The 18,087-nt window shown below is 42.0% G+C and overlaps 2 protein-coding genes across 2 annotated transcripts in view; both read right to left on the reverse strand.

Moving 5' to 3' along the window:
- The window catches only part of LOC146365529 (uncharacterized), a 28,425-nt gene extending 17,292 nt beyond the window's left edge, over positions 1–11,133 (reverse strand). The window contains exons 1-38 of the mRNA XM_084914693.1: positions 10,950–11,133; positions 10,661–10,837; positions 10,207–10,415; positions 10,015–10,109; positions 9,882–9,907; positions 9,705–9,726; positions 9,584–9,611; positions 9,391–9,475; positions 9,124–9,270; positions 8,825–9,036; positions 8,634–8,737; positions 8,426–8,544; positions 8,156–8,323; positions 7,740–7,939; positions 7,529–7,641; positions 7,276–7,382; positions 5,639–5,806; positions 5,223–5,422; positions 5,012–5,124; positions 4,759–4,865; positions 4,470–4,646; positions 4,016–4,224; positions 3,824–3,918; positions 3,691–3,716; positions 3,514–3,535; positions 3,393–3,420; positions 3,200–3,284; positions 2,933–3,079; positions 2,634–2,845; positions 2,443–2,546; positions 2,235–2,353; positions 1,965–2,132; positions 1,549–1,748; positions 1,338–1,450; positions 1,085–1,191; positions 710–877; positions 294–493; positions 83–195 (exon numbers count right to left, since the gene is read on the reverse strand). Coding sequence (XP_084770819.1) covers positions 83–195; positions 294–493; positions 710–877; positions 1,085–1,191; positions 1,338–1,450; positions 1,549–1,748; positions 1,965–2,132; positions 2,235–2,353; positions 2,443–2,546; positions 2,634–2,845; positions 2,933–3,079; positions 3,200–3,284; positions 3,393–3,420; positions 3,514–3,535; positions 3,691–3,716; positions 3,824–3,918; positions 4,016–4,224; positions 4,470–4,646; positions 4,759–4,865; positions 5,012–5,124; positions 5,223–5,422; positions 5,639–5,806; positions 7,276–7,382; positions 7,529–7,641; positions 7,740–7,939; positions 8,156–8,323; positions 8,426–8,544; positions 8,634–8,737; positions 8,825–9,036; positions 9,124–9,270; positions 9,391–9,475; positions 9,584–9,611; positions 9,705–9,726; positions 9,882–9,907; positions 10,015–10,109; positions 10,207–10,415; positions 10,661–10,837; positions 10,950–10,952 — 4,696 coding nt within the window. The 5' untranslated portion in view covers positions 10,953–11,133. The remainder of the gene's footprint in view (positions 1–82; positions 196–293; positions 494–709; positions 878–1,084; positions 1,192–1,337; positions 1,451–1,548; positions 1,749–1,964; positions 2,133–2,234; positions 2,354–2,442; positions 2,547–2,633; positions 2,846–2,932; positions 3,080–3,199; positions 3,285–3,392; positions 3,421–3,513; positions 3,536–3,690; positions 3,717–3,823; positions 3,919–4,015; positions 4,225–4,469; positions 4,647–4,758; positions 4,866–5,011; positions 5,125–5,222; positions 5,423–5,638; positions 5,807–7,275; positions 7,383–7,528; positions 7,642–7,739; positions 7,940–8,155; positions 8,324–8,425; positions 8,545–8,633; positions 8,738–8,824; positions 9,037–9,123; positions 9,271–9,390; positions 9,476–9,583; positions 9,612–9,704; positions 9,727–9,881; positions 9,908–10,014; positions 10,110–10,206; positions 10,416–10,660; positions 10,838–10,949) is intronic.
- Positions 11,134–13,427: 2,294 nt separating this feature from the next.
- On the reverse strand, positions 13,428–17,257 carry LOC146365530 (uncharacterized; the record flags this gene model as incomplete). Its single annotated transcript, XM_084915553.1, has 16 exons — positions 13,428–13,573; positions 13,720–13,832; positions 13,931–14,130; positions 14,347–14,514; positions 14,617–14,735; positions 14,825–14,928; positions 15,016–15,227; positions 15,315–15,461; positions 15,582–15,666; positions 15,775–15,802; positions 15,896–15,917; positions 16,073–16,098; positions 16,206–16,300; positions 16,398–16,606; positions 16,852–17,028; positions 17,141–17,257. Coding segments are annotated over 16 exons (1,953 nt in total), but the record flags the coding sequence as incomplete, so codon positions are not given.
- Positions 17,258–18,087: the final 830 nt, after the last annotated feature.

Below are 18,087 nucleotides of genomic sequence, written 5' to 3' on the forward strand. Positions count from 1 at the left end.
TTTGTGGGCAAGTTTTTTGTCTGAGTGCTTTTCAAGACATTTCACACTGGAAAGCACATAACGCACCCTATGTCTGCCCTACCTGGCTCATTGATGGCATTTTCAGCATTTCTTAGGTAGCCCAGCAGACCATGTGTGATCTCTTGCCGTCTGTACAGTGGCATCTTCTGGATAACTAAAGCCAACCCACTCACGCTGCAACAGTTGAAAGAAAACGTTCTCATGCTGTTCTTTGTCACTATTGTCATTTTCTGTTATAACAAAATCTTGATTTCTCCAAGAAAACTACTCACATGACTTGGTAGTTTGTGCAGCTGATGTTTGTGGTTGTGTTTATGAGCATTTCTGGAGTAAAACTGGCAAGGATAGGAATCAGTTTCACATGGAACCAAAGTTCATAGTCGTTTGTTGTGAAAGTGGAGAAATGTGGACTGATGACGATGAAGGTCGCATTCATGATCCGATCTCTCACAACAGGCTGGAAATGTGGGGTCTGTCATATTAAAGTGTAAAAAGACATAAGCAAAGGTGAGATTGCATGTTGGAAGTACACCCATACAACATGGTACAAAGGCTGTAACCATTTGTTTTCTAAGATACAATAGCCAACAATGGATGTAGCGGTTGAGACCGATGTTTTATTCTGTGTTTACTTCTGGAATCAAATATCCGCATTGTCCTCCTTCACCCTTTTAGGAGGTTAGCCTACCTGTCCATTGGCTGTCAGTTGTGTCAGGAATTCATCCACATTTTTTAGAGCGTTGCCCTCTTCAAGTTTTTTAAACACAAGGTCAATAAAATCTGTGTTATTTGAGGCTCCAGAGCTCAGTAGCAGCTGTGCCACCTCAGAGGGATTGAGCGTTGACAACAATCCAGCCTAGAACAGGGAATCAACGTAATATCAGACAGCAGTAATGACCAATGCTATGGGTAAAGGATTAGAGTTTGCAACCAAAGAAAGTGTGCTCTATGATTTTCTTGTATTTTTGATATGGCAAAATAAACTCTTGTGTTTGCCTTCTTAAGTCTACAATTTTGTTTTCCTGTTCTTAAGGGAGGACTAGAAGTGCAATGTAGGGCTTACCGTAGAGATGTTGAAGTCTTTGAGGTCAGAGTACGCTGTATATTGGACGAATGGACCCAGATTTGCTTTAACCCATTGGGCATCACTCTCATTTTGTTGCCTGCAAGCTAAGGCATGCAGACAAAAGTTAGGATGTGCTCAATTTAGCAAGATTTGCGACTAGTAGAGATGAAAGAATTTAAGTTTTTTGTCTGAGTGCTTTTCAAGACATTTCACACTGGAAAGCACATAACGCACCCTATGTCTGCCCTACCTGGCTCATTGATGGCGTTTTCAGCATTTCTTAGGTAGCCCAGCAGACCATGTGTGATCTCTTGCCGTCTGTACAGTGGCATCTCCTGGATAACTAAAGCCAACCCACTCACACTGCAACAGTTGAAAGAAAACGTTCTCATGCTGTTCTTTGTCACTATTGTCATTTTCATTTGCAACAAAATCTTGATTGCTCCAAGAAAACTACTCACATGACTTGGTAGTTCATGCAGCGGATGTTTGTGGTTGTGTTTATGAGCATTTCTGGAGTAAAACTGGCAAGGATAGGAATCAGTTTCACATGGAACCAAAGTTCATAGTCGTTTGTTGTGAAAGTGGAGAAATGTGGACTGATGACGATGAAGGTCGCATTCATGATCCGATCTCTCACAACAGGCTGGAAAATTGGCATCTGTGAAATTGAGGTGGAAAAGAAGCTAAGCAATACAGAGACTGCATATTGCAAATGTACTCATACAACATGGCACAAAGGCTGCAATCAATTCTTTTCTATGACAGACTCCTTGCAGACTTGTGTAGCGCTTTAGCAAATGTCTTATTCTGTCTTATCCTGCTGGAATAAAACACCAGGATTTTCCTCAATCACCCTTTTAGAAGCCTAGCATACCTGTCCATTGGCTTTCAGTTGTGTGAGGAATCCATCCACATTTTTTAGAGCGTTGCCCTCTTGCAGTCGCTCAAACACACGATCAATCAAATCTGTGTTATTGGAGGCTCCCAAACTCAGTACCAGCTGTGCCACCTGAGAAGGACTGAGGACTGACAACAATTCAGCCTACAAAAGAGAACCAGCATAATATCAGACAGCAGTCATGGAAATGTTCTGGGTAAAAGAATTCCGTTTACAGGAAGATGTACATCTGCAGTTGGCACTCACCGCGGACAAATTAGGATTGAAGGCTTCCAAGTCCTGCACAGTTGCAAAATCAGAGAAGTTGCCAAGGTTTGCCTTTAGCCACGCTTGGCTCCCTGTGATAGATGAGACACAGCCAGGATCTGCAGAAAAAGGAAGAAAGTTATTGACAGGGTAATATACCACATGTTGTCATGGAAAAACCAAAGTGAGCTTGAGTTTCTCCTTTTACCTGTTGAGTCATTTCTTGACAAGAACGGTTTGATGAAGTGAGTGAAGACTGCTTGCTGTGTGTCTCTGTCCATGGATGCCTTTTGGCTTCCAAATGCCTGAATGCTACATTTGAGAGAAAGCTTTCAACATCTAAACTTCTAGTCAACTGCAAGTTTGCAGAATAGAGCAATATGTCTCATATTTACTTACACAGTCTGGTATGTCTGGCAGCTGAAGTTTTTGGGGCTAAGGCAAAATAGGAAGTTGAAAGATGGAACGGCCAGAAACGAACGGATCTTTGTCTTGAACCAGCTGGTAATGAACTCCTCACTCTGTAGTTGTGCCTGGCTGAAGTTGTCAATTCTCACTTCTCCAAGAGCCTCGAGCACATTTGATGAGGTCGGGTAGGTGTTGTTGCCGGCCTTGAATTGGCAGAAAAATAATTGTAGCTGGACCCAAACTTCACGCAGGGAAATGGCAATATTGTGAAAATGTGATTTTGTACTTACCATGTTAGCAAATGTCTCAAGGGCCTGGTCCAGTACAGCAGAGGCTTTTTGGAAGAAAAGCTTCCAGACTTCTACTGGGTATATGTTTTGGCTTTTCAGTGTGCAGTTCAGCAGTGTGACCAAGTTGCTGGATGTGAGATAGGGAGCCTTGAAAAAGAAAATTGACAAAGAATACAGCCATTTTGTCAGAGCTCATGGAGATTTGTCTCAGGACCATGATGGGGCAAAATCCATGTTCTGTTTTTGGAGTTTAAAAAGGAATCTTACAGAGGAACAGGCATGTTCTGTGATGGTGAAATTGCACAGGGCTGCCGAGGAATTGCCAGCTGACAGGATTTGCTCAAGTTTTGAACTGTGGAACAAGCACAATAAATTGAAATCCAATGTCCCCTTAATTACACTGTGTTAACGAATTTTACCTAGACAGAATCAACATTGAACAAAACGGCATTTCACCCACCTATCAACTCCATTACAAATGAGATTCACTGTGAAAAGAGAATGGTTGTGTGTCAGATAATAGTCCTTCAGAATGCATTTATATCCTTAGAGTTGAAATGTGTACTTCTAGACAGACTTACCGTGAACTGGGGTAACCTTGCACTGAAGACAAAGAAAATATGATTGTTAGTATAGTGGAAACATCTTCTTCAAGTGTAAATACCTTGACTTTGTCACAGTTGGCCCAATTAGTGTGCCAAACCTGGATCAAATATTGGATAACCCATGTAAGACACCCCCCAAAAAACTAATCTTACCACAAAGGAAGCTGGAACTGAGCAGCCTGTTTGAGAAGAAAAAGAAAGGAAATAAATCAATGGAGTAGTCATTACAGTGCTGGTACTGGGCTTTTGAGAAAAGTTTAGTCAGGAAAGCCTATTTGCCACATACGTGGGAATGTGTCCTGGAGGTACTGCTTGCTTGATCTCACGCCCTGTGAAAGGTCCAGTGGCAATGCTGCCAAACTCTGCGCAAGACCATCGTATCTAAAGGAAGAAAAGAATTCATTGTGACTTGTCAGGAGCCTCAGCTTGGCATTGTGCACACCCAAATGTCTAACTGTGGATATCAGAAATATCTTACACAGCCTGGTAGGATTCACAGCTGATGTTACTGGGGATCACCCGCAAGCTGCTAGGAAGGATGCTCGGCATCACAGGAACCAAATAAACCTGGAACCACTGTTGATAGTCTTCTGGCTGAAAGTCTTTAAGCTGAGGAGCAAGGGCTGTCAAGGTCAGGTTCAAAATGGTGTCTCGCACATCTGGATTTTGGATGAGGGTGACATTTCTCTGAAAAGAGAAGGGGATCATAATAAGGTCAGAGAGGAAGTTCTGTAGTCTTTGTGGAAATGCGGAGATGAGGGGGAGCTTATCTAAACTAAATCTTTGTACTTCTGCACAGCAGGGATGCCTCAAGGCATGAAGCATATCAGAAATGGATCATTTTGAGTTAAACACTTGAGCAGGTTTATGAAAGAACACTGTTAACATTTGTTGATGTTTGCGCTGAGGTAAGGTTACCAATGAGAATTCACCTGCTTGTTGATGTTTGCAAAGGCCTGGAAGAATTGGTTGAGCTGCTCATAATCACTGGGCTCTGTCAAGCTTGTCAACACCTCCCTTACAACATGTGCATCGTTTAAAGCACCACTGTTTGGATCTAGGATTAGATCAGCCTTCTGCGATGGTGAAAGAACGTCCAGAACTGCCAGCTATGGATACAAAAAAGTAGAATTCATGAAATGCATGTCTTTTGTATAATTTCCAGAAATTTACTTTGCTATTCTCAAGAAAGACAGGAAGAGTAATAAGAGTAAAGCTTACCATAGAGATGTTGAAGTCTTTGAGGTCAGAGTATGATGTATATTGGACAAATGGACCCAGATTTGCTTTAACCCATTGGGCATCACTCTCATTTTGTTGCCTGCAAGCTAAGGCATGCAGACAAAAGTTAGGATGTGCTCAATTTAGCAAGGTTTGTGACTGGTAGAGATGAAAGAATTTAAGTTTTTTGTCTGAGTGCTTTTCAAGACATTTCACACTGGAAAGCACATACCGCACCCTATGTCTGCCCTACCTGGCTCATTGATGGCATTTTCAGCATTTCTTAGGTAGCCCAGCAGACCATGTGTGATCTCTTGCCGTCTGTACAGTGGCATCTTCTGGATAACTAAAGCCAACCCACTCACGCTGCAACAGTTGAAAGAAAACGTTCTCATGCTGTTCTTTGTCACTATTGTCATTTTCTGTTATAACAAAATCTTGATTGCTCCAAGAAAGCTACTCACATGACTTGGTAGTTTGTGCAGCTGATGTTTGTGGTTGTGTTTATGAGCATTTCTGGAGTAAAACTGGCAAGGATAGGAATCAGTTTCACATGGAACCAAAGTTCATAGTCGTTTGTCGTGAAAGTGGAGAAATGTGGACTGATGACGATGAAGGTCGCATTCATGATCCGATCTCTCACAACAGGCTGGAAATGTGGGGTCTGTCATATTAAAGTGGAAAAAGACATAAGCAAAGGTGAGATTGCATGTTGGAAGTACACCCATACAACATGGTACAAAGGCTGTAACCATTTGTTTTCTAAGATACAATAGCCAACAATGGATGTAGCGGTTGAGACCGATGTTTTATTCTGTGTTTACTTCTGGAATCAAATATCCACATTGTCCTCCTTCACCCTTTTAGGAGGCTAGCCTACCTGTCCATTGGCTGTCAGCTGTGTCAGGAATTCATCCACATTTTTTAGAGCGTTGCCCTCTTCAAGTTGTTCAAACACAAGATCAATAAAATCTGTGTTATTTGAGGCTCCAGAGCTCAGTAGCAGCTGTGCCACCTCAGAGGGATTGAGCGTTGACAACAATCCAGCCTACAACAGGGAATCAACATTATATCAGACAGCAGTAATGACCAATGCTATGGGTAAAGGATTAGAGTTTGCAACCAAAGAAAGTGTGCTCTATGATTTGCTTGTATTTTTGATATGGCAAAATAAACTCCTGTGTTTGTCTTCTTAAGTCTACAATTTTGTTTTCCTGTTCTTAAGGGAGGACTAGAAGTGCAATGTAGGGCTTACCGTAGAGATGTTGAAGTCTTTGAGGTCAGAGTATGATGTATATTGGACGAATGGACCCAGATTTGCTTTAACCCATTGGGCATCACTCTCATTTTGTTGCCTGCAAGCTAAGGCATGCAAACAAAAGTTAGGATGTGCTCAAATTTAGGAAGGTTTTTGACAGCGAGACATGAAAGAATTTGTGGGCAAGTTTTTTGTCTGAGTGCTTTTCAAGACATTTCACACTGGAAAGCACATAACGCACCCTATGTCTGCCCTACCTGGCTCATTGATGGCATTTTCAGCATTTCTTAGGTAGCCCAGCAGACCATGTGTGATCTCTTGCCGTCTGTACAGTGGCATCTTCTGGATAACTAAAGCCAACCCACTCACGCTGCAACAGTTGAAAGAAAACGTTCTCATGCTGTTCTTTGTCACTATTGTCATTTTCTGTTATAACAAAATCTTGATTTCTCCAAGAAAACTACTCACATGACTTGGTAGTTTGTGCAGCTGATGTTTGTGGTTGTGTTTATGAGCATTTCTGGAGTAAAACTGGCAAGGATAGGAATCAGTTTCACATGGAACCAAAGTTCATAGTCGTTTGTTGTGAAAGTGGAGAAATGTGGACTGATGACGATGAAGGTCGCATTCATGATCCGATCTCTCACAACAGGCTGGAAATGTGGGGTCTGTCATATTAAAGTGTAAAAAGACATAAGCAAAGGTGAGATTGCATGTTGGAAGTACACCCATACAACATGGTACAAAGGCTGTAACCATTTGTTTTCTAAGATACAATAGCCAACAATGGATGTAGCGGTTGAGACCGATGTTTTATTCTGTGTTTACTTCTGGAATCAAATATCCGCATTGTCCTCCTTCACCCTTTTAGGAGGTTAGCCTACCTGTCCATTGGCTGTCAGTTGTGTCAGGAATTCATCCACATTTTTTAGAGCGTTGCCCTCTTCAAGTTTTTTAAACACAAGGTCAATAAAATCTGTGTTATTTGAGGCTCCAGAGCTCAGTAGCAGCTGTGCCACCTCAGAGGGATTGAGCGTTGACAACAATCCAGCCTAGAACAGGGAATCAACGTAATATCAGACAGCAGTAATGACCAATGCTATGGGTAAAGGATTAGAGTTTGCAACCAAAGAAAGTGTGCTCTATGATTTTCTTGTATTTTTGATATGGCAAAATAAACTCTTGTGTTTGCCTTCTTAAGTCTACAATTTTGTTTTCCTGTTCTTAAGGGAGGACTAGAAGTGCAATGTAGGGCTTACCGTAGAGATGTTGAAGTCTTTGAGGTCAGAGTACGCTGTATATTGGACGAATGGACCCAGATTTGCTTTAACCCATTGGGCATCACTCTCATTTTGTTGCCTGCAAGCTAAGGCATGCAGACAAAAGTTAGGATGTGCTCAATTTAGCAAGATTTGCGACTAGTAGAGATGAAAGAATTTAAGTTTTTTGTCTGAGTGCTTTTCAAGACATTTCACACTGGAAAGCACATAACGCACCCTATGTCTGCCCTACCTGGCTCATTGATGGCGTTTTCAGCATTTCTTAGGTAGCCCAGCAGACCATGTGTGATCTCTTGCCGTCTGTACAGTGGCATCTCCTGGATAACTAAAGCCAACCCACTCACACTGCAACAGTTGAAAGAAAACGTTCTCATGCTGTTCTTTGTCACTATTGTCATTTTCATTTGCAACAAAATCTTGATTGCTCCAAGAAAACTACTCACATGACTTGGTAGTTCATGCAGCGGATGTTTGTGGTTGTGTTTATGAGCATTTCTGGAGTAAAACTGGCAAGGATAGGAATCAGTTTCACATGGAACCAAAGTTCATAGTCGTTTGTTGTGAAAGTGGAGAAATGTGGACTGATGACGATGAAGGTCGCATTCATGATCCGATCTCTCACAACAGGCTGGAAAATTGGCATCTGTGAAATTGAGGTGGAAAAGAAGCTAAGCAATACAGAGACTGCATATTGCAAATGTACTCATACAACATGGCACAAAGGCTGCAATCAATTCTTTTCTATGACAGACTCCTTGCAGACTTGTGTAGCGCTTTAGCAAATGTCTTATTCTGTCTTATCCTGCTGGAATAAAACACCAGGATTTTCCTCAATCACCCTTTTAGAAGCCTAGCATACCTGTCCATTGGCTTTCAGTTGTGTGAGGAATCCATCCACATTTTTTAGAGCGTTGCCCTCTTGCAGTCGCTCAAACACACGATCAATCAAATCTGTGTTATTGGAGGCTCCCAAACTCAGTACCAGCTGTGCCACCTGAGAAGGACTGAGGACTGACAACAATTCAGCCTACAAAAGAGAACCAGCATAATATCAGACAGCAGTCATGGAAATGTTCTGGGTAAAAGAATTCCGTTTACAGGAAGATGTACATCTGCAGTTGGCACTCACCGCGGACAAATTAGGATTGAAGGCTTCCAAGTCCTGCACAGTTGCAAAATCAGAGAAGTTGCCAAGGTTTGCCTTTAGCCACGCTTGGCTCCCTGTGATAGATGAGACACAGCCAGGATCTGCAGAAAAAGGAAGAAAGTTATTGACAGGGTAATATACCACATGTTGTCATGGAAAAACCAAAGTGAGCTTGAGTTTCTCCTTTTACCTGTTGAGTCATTTCTTGACAAGAACGGTTTGATGAAGTGAGTGAAGACTGCTTGCTGTGTGTCTCTGTCCATGGATGCCTTTTGGCTTCCAAATGCCTGAATGCTACATTTGAGAGAAAGCTTTCAACATCTAAACTTCTAGTCAACTGCAAGTTTGCAGAATAGAGCAATATGTCTCATATTTACTTACACAGTCTGGTATGTCTGGCAGCTGAAGTTTTTGGGGCTAAGGCAAAATAGGAAGTTGAAAGATGGAACGGCCAGAAACGAACGGATCTTTGTCTTGAACCAGCTGGTAATGAACTCCTCACTCTGTAGTTGTGCCTGGCTGAAGTTGTCAATTCTCACTTCTCCAAGAGCCTCGAGCACATTTGATGAGGTCGGGTAGGTGTTGTTGCCGGCCTTGAATTGGCAGAAAAATAATTGTAGCTGGACCCAAACTTCACGCAGGGAAATGGCAATATTGTGAAAATGTGATTTTGTACTTACCATGTTAGCAAATGTCTCAAGGGCCTGGTCCAGTACAGCAGAGGCTTTTTGGAAGAAAAGCTTCCAGACTTCTACTGGGTATATGTTTTGGCTTTTCAGTGTGCAGTTCAGCAGTGTGACCAAGTTGCTGGATGTGAGATAGGGAGCCTTGAAAAAGAAAATTGACAAAGAATACAGCCATTTTGTCAGAGCTCATGGAGATTTGTCTCAGGACCATGATGGGGCAAAATCCATGTTCTGTTTTTGGAGTTTAAAAAGGAATCTTACAGAGGAACAGGCATGTTCTGTGATGGTGAAATTGCACAGGGCTGCCGAGGAATTGCCAGCTGACAGGATTTGCTCAAGTTTTGAACTGTGGAACAAGCACAATAAATTGAAACCCAATGTCCCCTTAATTACACTGTGTTAACGAATTTTACCTAGACAGAATCAACATTGAACAAAACGGCATTTCACCCACCTATCAACTCCATTACAAATGAGATTCACTGTGAAAAGAGAATGGTTGTGTGTCAGATAATAGTCCTTCAGAATGCATTTATATCCTTAGAGTTGAAATGTGTACTTCTAGACAGACTTACCGTGAACTGGGGTAACCTTGCACTGAAGACAAAGAAAATATGATTGTTAGTATAGTGGAAACATCTTCTTCAAGTGTAAATACCTTGACTTTGTCACAGTTGGCCCAATTAGTGTGCCAAACCTGGATCAAATATTGGATAACCCATGTAAGACACCCCCCAAAAAACTAATCTTACCACAAAGGAAGCTGGAACTGAGCAGCCTGTTTGAGAAGAAAAAGAAAGGAAATAAATCAATGGAGTAGTCATTACAGTGCTGGTACTGGGCTTTTGAGAAAAGTTTAGTCAGGAAAGCCTATTTGCCACATACGTGGGAATGTGTCCTGGAGGTACTGCTTGCTTGATCTCACGCCCTGTGAAAGGTCCAGTGGCAATGCTGCCAAACTCTGCGCAAGACCATCGTATCTAAAGGAAGAAAAGAATTCATTGTGACTTGTCAGGAGCCTCAGCTTGGCATTGTGCACACCCAAATGTCTAACTGTGGATATCAGAAATATCTTACACAGCCTGGTAGGATTCACAGCTGATGTTACTGGGGATCACCCGCAAGCTGCTAGGAAGGATGCTCGGCATCACAGGAACCAAATAAACCTGGAACCACTGTTGATAGTCTTCTGGCTGAAAGTCTTTAAGCTGAGGAGCAAGGGCTGTCAAGGTCAGGTTCAAAATGGTGTCTCGCACATCTGGATTTTGGATGAGGGTGACATTTCTCTGAAAAGAGAAGGGGATCATAATAAGGTCAGAGAGGAAGTTCTGTAGTCTTTGTGGAAATGCGGAGATGAGGGGGAGCTTATCTAAACTAAATCTTTGTACTTCTGCACAGCAGGGATGCCTCAAGGCATGAAGCATATCAGAAATGGATCATTTTGAGTTAAACACTTGAGCAGGTTTATGAAAGAACACTGTTAACATTTGTTGATGTTTGCGCTGAGGTAAGGTTACCAATGAGAATTCACCTGCTTGTTGATGTTTGCAAAGGCCTGGAAGAATTGGTTGAGCTGCTCATAATCACTGGGCTCTGTCAAGCTTGTCAACACCTCCCTTACAACATGTGCATCGTTTAAAGCACCACTGTTTGGATCTAGGATTAGATCAGCCTTCTGCGATGGTGAAAGAACGTCCAGAACTGCCAGCTATGGATACAAAAAAGTAGAATTCATGAAATGCATGTCTTTTGTATAATTTCCAGAAATTTACTTTGCTATTCTCAAGAAAGACAGGAAGAGTAATAAGAGTAAAGCTTACCATAGAGATGTTGAAGTCTTTGAGGTCAGAGTATGATGTATATTGGACAAATGGACCCAGATTTGCTTTAACCCATTGGGCATCACTCTCATTTTGTTGCCTGCAAGCTAAGGCATGCAGACAAAAGTTAGGATGTGCTCAATTTAGCAAGGTTTGTGACTGGTAGAGATGAAAGAATTTAAGTTTTTTGTCTGAGTGCTTTTCAAGACATTTCACACTGGAAAGCACATACCGCACCCTATGTCTGCCCTACCTGGCTCATTGATGGCATTTTCAGCATTTCTTAGGTAGCCCAGCAGACCATGTGTGATCTCTTGCCGTCTGTACAGTGGCATCTCCTGGATAACTAAAGCCAACCCACTCACGCTGCAACAGTTGAAAGAAAACGTTCTCATGCTGTTCTTTGTCACTATTGTCATTTTCTGTTATAACAAAATCTTGATTGCTCCAAGAAAGCTACTCACATGACTTGGTAGTTTGTGCAGCTGATGTTTGTGGTTGTGTTTATGAGCATTTCTGGAGTAAAACTGGCAAGGATAGGAATCAGTTTCACATGGAACCAAAGTTCATAGTCGTTTGTCGTGAAAGTGGAGAAATGTGGACTGATGACGATGAAGGTCGCATTCATGATCCGATCTCTCACAACAGGCTGGAAATGTGGGGTCTGTCATATTAAAGTGTAAAAAGACATAAGCAAAGGTGAGATTGCATGTTGGAAGTACACCCATACAACATGGTACAAAGGCTGTAACCATTTGTTTTCTAAGATACAATAGCCAACAATGGATGTAGCGGTTGAGACCGATGTTTTATTCTGTGTTTACTTCTGGAATCAAATATCCACATTGTCCTCCTTCACCCTTTTAGGAGGCTAGCCTACCTGTCCATTGGCTGTCAGCTGTGTCAGGAATTCATCCACATTTTTTAGAGCGTTGCCCTCTTCAAGTTGTTCAAACACAAGATCAATAAAATCTGTGTTATTTGAGGCTCCAGAGCTCAGTAGCAGCTGTGCCACCTCAGAGGGATTGAGCGTTGACAACAATCCAGCCTACAACAGGGAATCAACATTATATCAGACAGCAGTAATGACCAATGCTATGGGTAAAGGATTAGAGTTTGCAACCAAAGAAAGTGTGCTCTATGATTTGCTTGTATTTTTGATATGGCAAAATAAACTCCTGTGTTTGTCTTCTTAAGTCTACAATTTTGTTTTCCTGTTCTTAAGGGAGGACTAGAAGTGCAATGTAGGGCTTACCGTAGAGATGTTGAAGTCTTTGAGGTCAGAGTATGATGTATATTGGACGAATGGACCCAGATTTGCTTTAACCCATTGGGCATCACTCTCATTTTGTTGCCTGCAAGCTAAGGCATGCAAACAAAAGTTAGGATGTGCTCAAATTTAGGAAGGTTTTTGACAGCGAGACATGAAAGAATTTGTGGGCAAGTTTTTTGTCTGAGTGCTTTTCAAGACATTTCACACTGGAAAGCACATAACGCACCCTATGTCTGCCCTACCTGGGTCATTGATGGCATTTTCAGCATTTCTTAGGTAGCCCAGCAGACCATGTGTGATCTCTTGCCGTCTGTACAGTGGCATCTTCTGGATAACTAAAGCCAACCCACTCACGCTGCAACAGTTGAAAGAAAACGTTCTCATGCTGTTCTTTGTCACTATTGTCATTTTCTGTTATAACAAAATCTTGATTTCTCCAAGAAAACTACTCACATGACTTGGTAGTTTGTGCAGCTGATGTTTGTGGTTGTGTTTATGAGCATTTCTGGAGTAAAACTGGCAAGGATAGGAATCAGTTTCACATGGAACCAAAGTTCATAGTCGTTTGTTGTGAAAGTGGAGAAATGTGGACTGATGACGATGAAGGTCGCATTCATGATCCGATCTCTCACAACAGGCTGGAAATGTGGGGTCTGTCATATTAAAGTGTAAAAAGACATAAGCAAAGGTGAGATTGCATGTTGGAAGTACACCCATACAACATGGTACAAAGGCTGTAACCATTTGTTTTCTAAGATACAATAGCCAACAATGGATGTAGCGGTTGAGACTGATGTTTTATTCTGTGTTTACTTCTGGAATCAAATATCCGCATTGTCCTCCTTCACCCTTTTAGGAGGTTAGCCTACCTGTCCATTGGCTGTCAGTCGTGTCAGGAATTCATCCACATTTTTTAGAGCGTTGCCCTCTTCAAGTTTTTTAAACACAAGGTCAATAAAATCTGTGTTATTTGAGGCTCCAGAGCTCAGTAGCAGCTGTGCCACCTCAGAGGGATTGAGCGTTGACAACAATCCAGCCTAGAACAGGGAATCAACGTAATATCAGACAGCAGTAATGACCAATGCTATGGGTAAAGGATTAGAGTTTGCAACCAAAGAAAGTGTGCTCTATGATTTTCTTGTATTTTTGATATGGCAAAATAAACTCTTGTGTTTGCCTTCTTAAGTCTACAATTTTGTTTTCCTGTTCTTAAGGGAGGACTAGAAGTGCAATGTAGGGCTTACCGTAGAGATGTTGAAGTCTTTGAGGTCAGAGTACGCTGTATATTGGACGAATGGACCCAGATTTGCTTTAACCCATTGGGCATCACTCTCATTTTGTTGCCTGCAAGCTAAGGCATGCAGACAAAAGTTAGGATGTGCTCAATTTAGCAAGATTTGCGACTAGTAGAGATGAAAGAATTTAAGTTTTTTGTCTGAGTGCTTTTCAAGACATTTCACACTGGAAAGCACATAACGCACCCTATGTCTGCCCTACCTGGCTCATTGATGGCGTTTTCAGCATTTCTTAGGTAGCCCAGCAGACCATGTGTGATCTCTTGCCGTCTGTACAGTGGCATCTCCTGGATAACTAAAGCCAACCCACTCACACTGCAACAGTTGAAAGAAAACGTTCTCATGCTGTTCTTTGTCACTATTGTCATTTTCATTTGCAACAAAATCTTGATTGCTCCAAGAAAACTACTCACATGACTTGGTAGTTCATGCAGCGGATGTTTGTGGTTGTGTTTATGAGCATTTCTGGAGTAAAACTGGCAAGGATAGGAATCAGTTTCACATGGAACCAAAGTTCATAGTCGTTTGTTGTGAAAGTGGAGAAATGTGGACTGATGACGATGAAGGTCGCATTCATGATCCGATCTCTCACAACAGGCTGGAAAATTGGCATCTGTGAAATTGAGGTGGAAAAGAAGCTAAGCAATACAGAGACTGCATATTGCAAATGTACTCATACAACATGGCACAAAGGCTGCAATCAATTCTTTTCTATGACAGACTCCTTGCAGACTTGTGTAGCGCTTTAGCAAATGTCTTATTCTGTCTTATCCTGCTGGAATAAAACACCAGGATTTTCCTCAATCACCCTTTTAGAAGCCTAGCATACCTGTCCATTGGCTTTCAGTTGTGTGAGGAATCCATCCACATTTTTTAGAGCGTTGCCCTCTTGCAGTCGCTCAAACACACGATCAATCAAATCTGTGTTATTGGAGGCTCCCAAACTCAGTACCAGCTGTGCCACCTGAGAAGGACTGAGGACTGACAACAATTCAGCCTACAAAAGAGAACCAGCATAATATCAGACAGCAGTCATGGAAATGTTCTGGGTAAAAGAATTCCGTTTACAGGAAGATGTACATCTGCAGTTGGCACTCACCGCGGACAAATTAGGATTGAAGGCTTCCAAGTCCTGCACAGTTGCAAAATCAGAGAAGTCGCCAAGGTTTGCCTTTAGCCACGCTTGGCTCCCTGTGATAGATGAGACACAGCCAGGATCTGCAGAAAAAGGAAGAAAGTTATTGACAGGGTAATATACCACATGTTGTCATGGAAAAACCAAAGTGAGCTTGAGTTTCTCCTTTTACCTGTTGAGTCATTTCTTGACAAGAACGGTTTGATGAAGTGAGTGAAGACTGCTTGCTGTGTGTCTCTGTCCATGGATGCCTTTTGGCTTCCAAATGCCTGAATGCTACATTTGAGAGAAAGCTTTCAACATCTAAACTTCTAGTCAACTGCAAGTTTGCAGAATAGAGCAATATGTCTCATATTTACTTACACAGTCTGGTATGTCTGGCAGCTGAAGTTTTTGGGGCTAAGGCAAAATAGGAAGTTGAAAGATGGAACGGCCAGAAACGGACGGATCTTTGTCTTGAACCAGCTGGTAATGAACTCCTCACTCTGTAGTTGTGCCTGGCTGAAGTTGTCAATTCTCACTTCTCCAAGAGCCTCGAGCACATTTGACGAGGTCGGGTAGGTGTTGTTGCCGGCCTTGAATTGGCAGAAAAATAATTGTAGCTGGACCCAAACTTCACGCAGGGAAACGGCAATATTGTGAAAATGTGATTTTGTACTTACCATGTTAGCAAATGTCTCAAGGGCCTGGTCCAGTACAGCAGAGGCTTTTTGGAAGAAAAGCTTCCAGACTTCTACTGGGTATATGTTTTGGCTTTTCAGTGTGCAGTTCAGCAGTGTGACCAAGTTGCTGGATGTGAGATAGGGAGCCTTGAAAAAGAAAATTGACAAAGAATACAGCCATTTTGTCAGAGCTCATGGAGATTTGTCTCAGGACCATGATGGGGCAAAATCCATGTTCTGTTTTTGGAGTTTAAAAAGGAATCTTACAGAGGAACAGGCATGTTCTGTGATGGTGAAATTGCACAGGGCTGCCGAGGAATTGCCAGCTGACAGGATTTGCTCAAGTTTTGAACTGTGGAACAAGCACAATAAATTGAAACCCAATGTCCCCTTAATTACACTGTGTTAACGAATTTTACCTAGACAGAATCAACATTGAACAAAACGGCATTTCACCCACCTATCAACTCCATTACAAATGAGATTCACTGTGAAAAGAGAATGGTTGTGTGTCAGATAATAGTCCTTCAGAATGCATTTATATCCTTAGAGTTGAAATGTGTACTTCTAGACAGACTTACCGTGAACTGGGGTAACCTTGCACTGAAGACAAAGAAAATATGATTGTTAGTATAGTGGAAACATCTTCTTCAAGTGTAAATACCTTGACTTTGTCACAGTTGGCCCAATTAGTGTGCCAAACCTGGATCAAATATTGGATAACCCATGTAAGACACCCCCCAAAAAACTAATCTTACCACAAAGGAAGCTGGAACTGAGCAGCCTGTTTGAGAAGAAAAAGAAAGGAAATAAATCAATGGAGTAGTCATTACAGTGCTGGTACTGGGCTTTTGAGAAAAGTTTAGTCAGGAAAGCCTATTTGCCACATACGTGGGAATGTGTCCTGGAGGTACTGCTTGCTTGATCTCACGCCCTGTGAAAGGTCCAGTGGCAATGCTGCCAAACTCTGCGCAAGACCATCGTATCTAAAGGAAGAAAAGAATTCATTGTGACTTGTCAGGAGCCTCAGCTTGGCATTGTGCACACCCAAATGTCTAACTGTGGATATCAGAAATATCTTACACAGCCTGGTAGGATTCACAGCTGATGTTACTGGGGATCACCCGCAAGCTGCTAGGAAGGATGCTCGGCATCACAGGAACCAAATAAACCTGGAACCACTGTTGATAGTCTTCTGGCTGAAAGTCTTTAAGCTGAGGAGCAAGGGCTGTCAAGGTCAGGTTCAAAATGGTGTCTCGCACATCTGGATTTTGGATGAGGGTGACATTTCTCTGAAAAGAGAAGGGGATCATAATAAGGTCAGAGAGGAAGTTCTGTAGTCTTTGTGGAAATGCGGAGATGAGGGGGAGCTTATCTAAACTAAATCTTTGTACTTCTGCACAGCAGGGATGCCTCAAGGCATGAAGCATATCAGAAATGGATCATTTTGAGTTAAACACTTGAGCAGGTTTATGAAAGAACACTGTTAACATTTGTTGATGTTTGCGCTGAGGTAAGGTTACCAATGAGAATTCACCTGCTTGTTGATGTTTGCAAAGGCCTGGAAGAATTGGTTGAGCTGCTCATAATCACTGGGCTCTGTCAAGCTTGTCAACACCTCCCTTACAACATGTGCATCGTTTAAAGCACCACTGTTTGGATCTAGGATTAGATCAGCCTTCTGCGATGGTGAAAGAACGTCCAGAACTGCCAGCTATGGATACAAAAAAGTAGAATTCATGAAATGCATGTCTTTTGTATAATTTCCAGAAATTTACTTTGCTATTCTCAAGAAAGACAGGAAGAGTAATAAGAGTAAAGCTTACCGTAGAGATGTTGAAGTCTTTGAGGTCAGAGTATGATGTATATTGGACAAATGGACCCAGATTTGCTTTAACCCATTGGGCATCACTCTCATTTTGTTGCCTGCAAGCTAAGGCATGCAGACAAAAGTTAGGATGTGCTCAATTTAGCAAGGTTTGTGACTGGTAGAGATGAAAGAATTTAAGTTTTTTGTCTGAGTGCTTTTCAAGACATTTCACACTGGAAAGCACATAACGCACCCTATGTCTGCCCTACCTGGCTCATTGATGGCATTTTCAGCATTTCTTAGGTAGCCCAGCAGACCATGTGTGATCTCTTGCCGTCTGTACAGTGGCATCTTCTGGATAACTAAAGCCAACCCACTCACGCTGCAACAGTTGAAAGAAAACGTTCTCATGCTGTTCTTTGTCACTATTGTCATTTTCTGTTATAACAAAATCTTGATTGCACCAAGAAAGCTACTCACATGACTTGGTAGTTTGTGCAGCTGATGTTTGTGGTTGTGTTTATGAGCATTTCTGGAGTAAAACTGGCAAGGATAGGAATCAGTTTCACATGGAACCAAAGTTCATAGTCGTTTGTCGTGAAAGTGGAGAAATGTGGACTGATGACGATGAAGGTCGCATTCATGATCCGATCTCTCACAACGGGCTGGAAATGTGGGGTCTGTCATATTAAAGTGGAAAAAGACATAAGCAAAGGTGAGATTGCATGTTGGAAGTACACCCATACAACATGGTACAAAGGCTGTAACCATTTGTTTTCTAAGATACAATAGCCAACAATGGATGTAGCGGTTGAGACCGATGTTTTATTCTGTGTTTACTTCTGGAATCAAATATCCACATTGTCCTCCTTCACCCTTTTAGGAGGCTAGCCTACCTGTCCATTGGCTGTCAGCTGTGTCAGGAATTCATCCACATTTTTTAGAGCGTTGCCCTCTTCAAGT

Source organism: Perissodus microlepis, chromosome 19, assembly GCF_051167445.1.
Source record: "Perissodus microlepis isolate ML-2025 ecotype Zambia chromosome 19, ASM5116744v1, whole genome shotgun sequence".
Lineage (NCBI taxonomy): Eukaryota > Metazoa > Chordata > Actinopteri > Cichliformes > Cichlidae > Perissodus > Perissodus microlepis.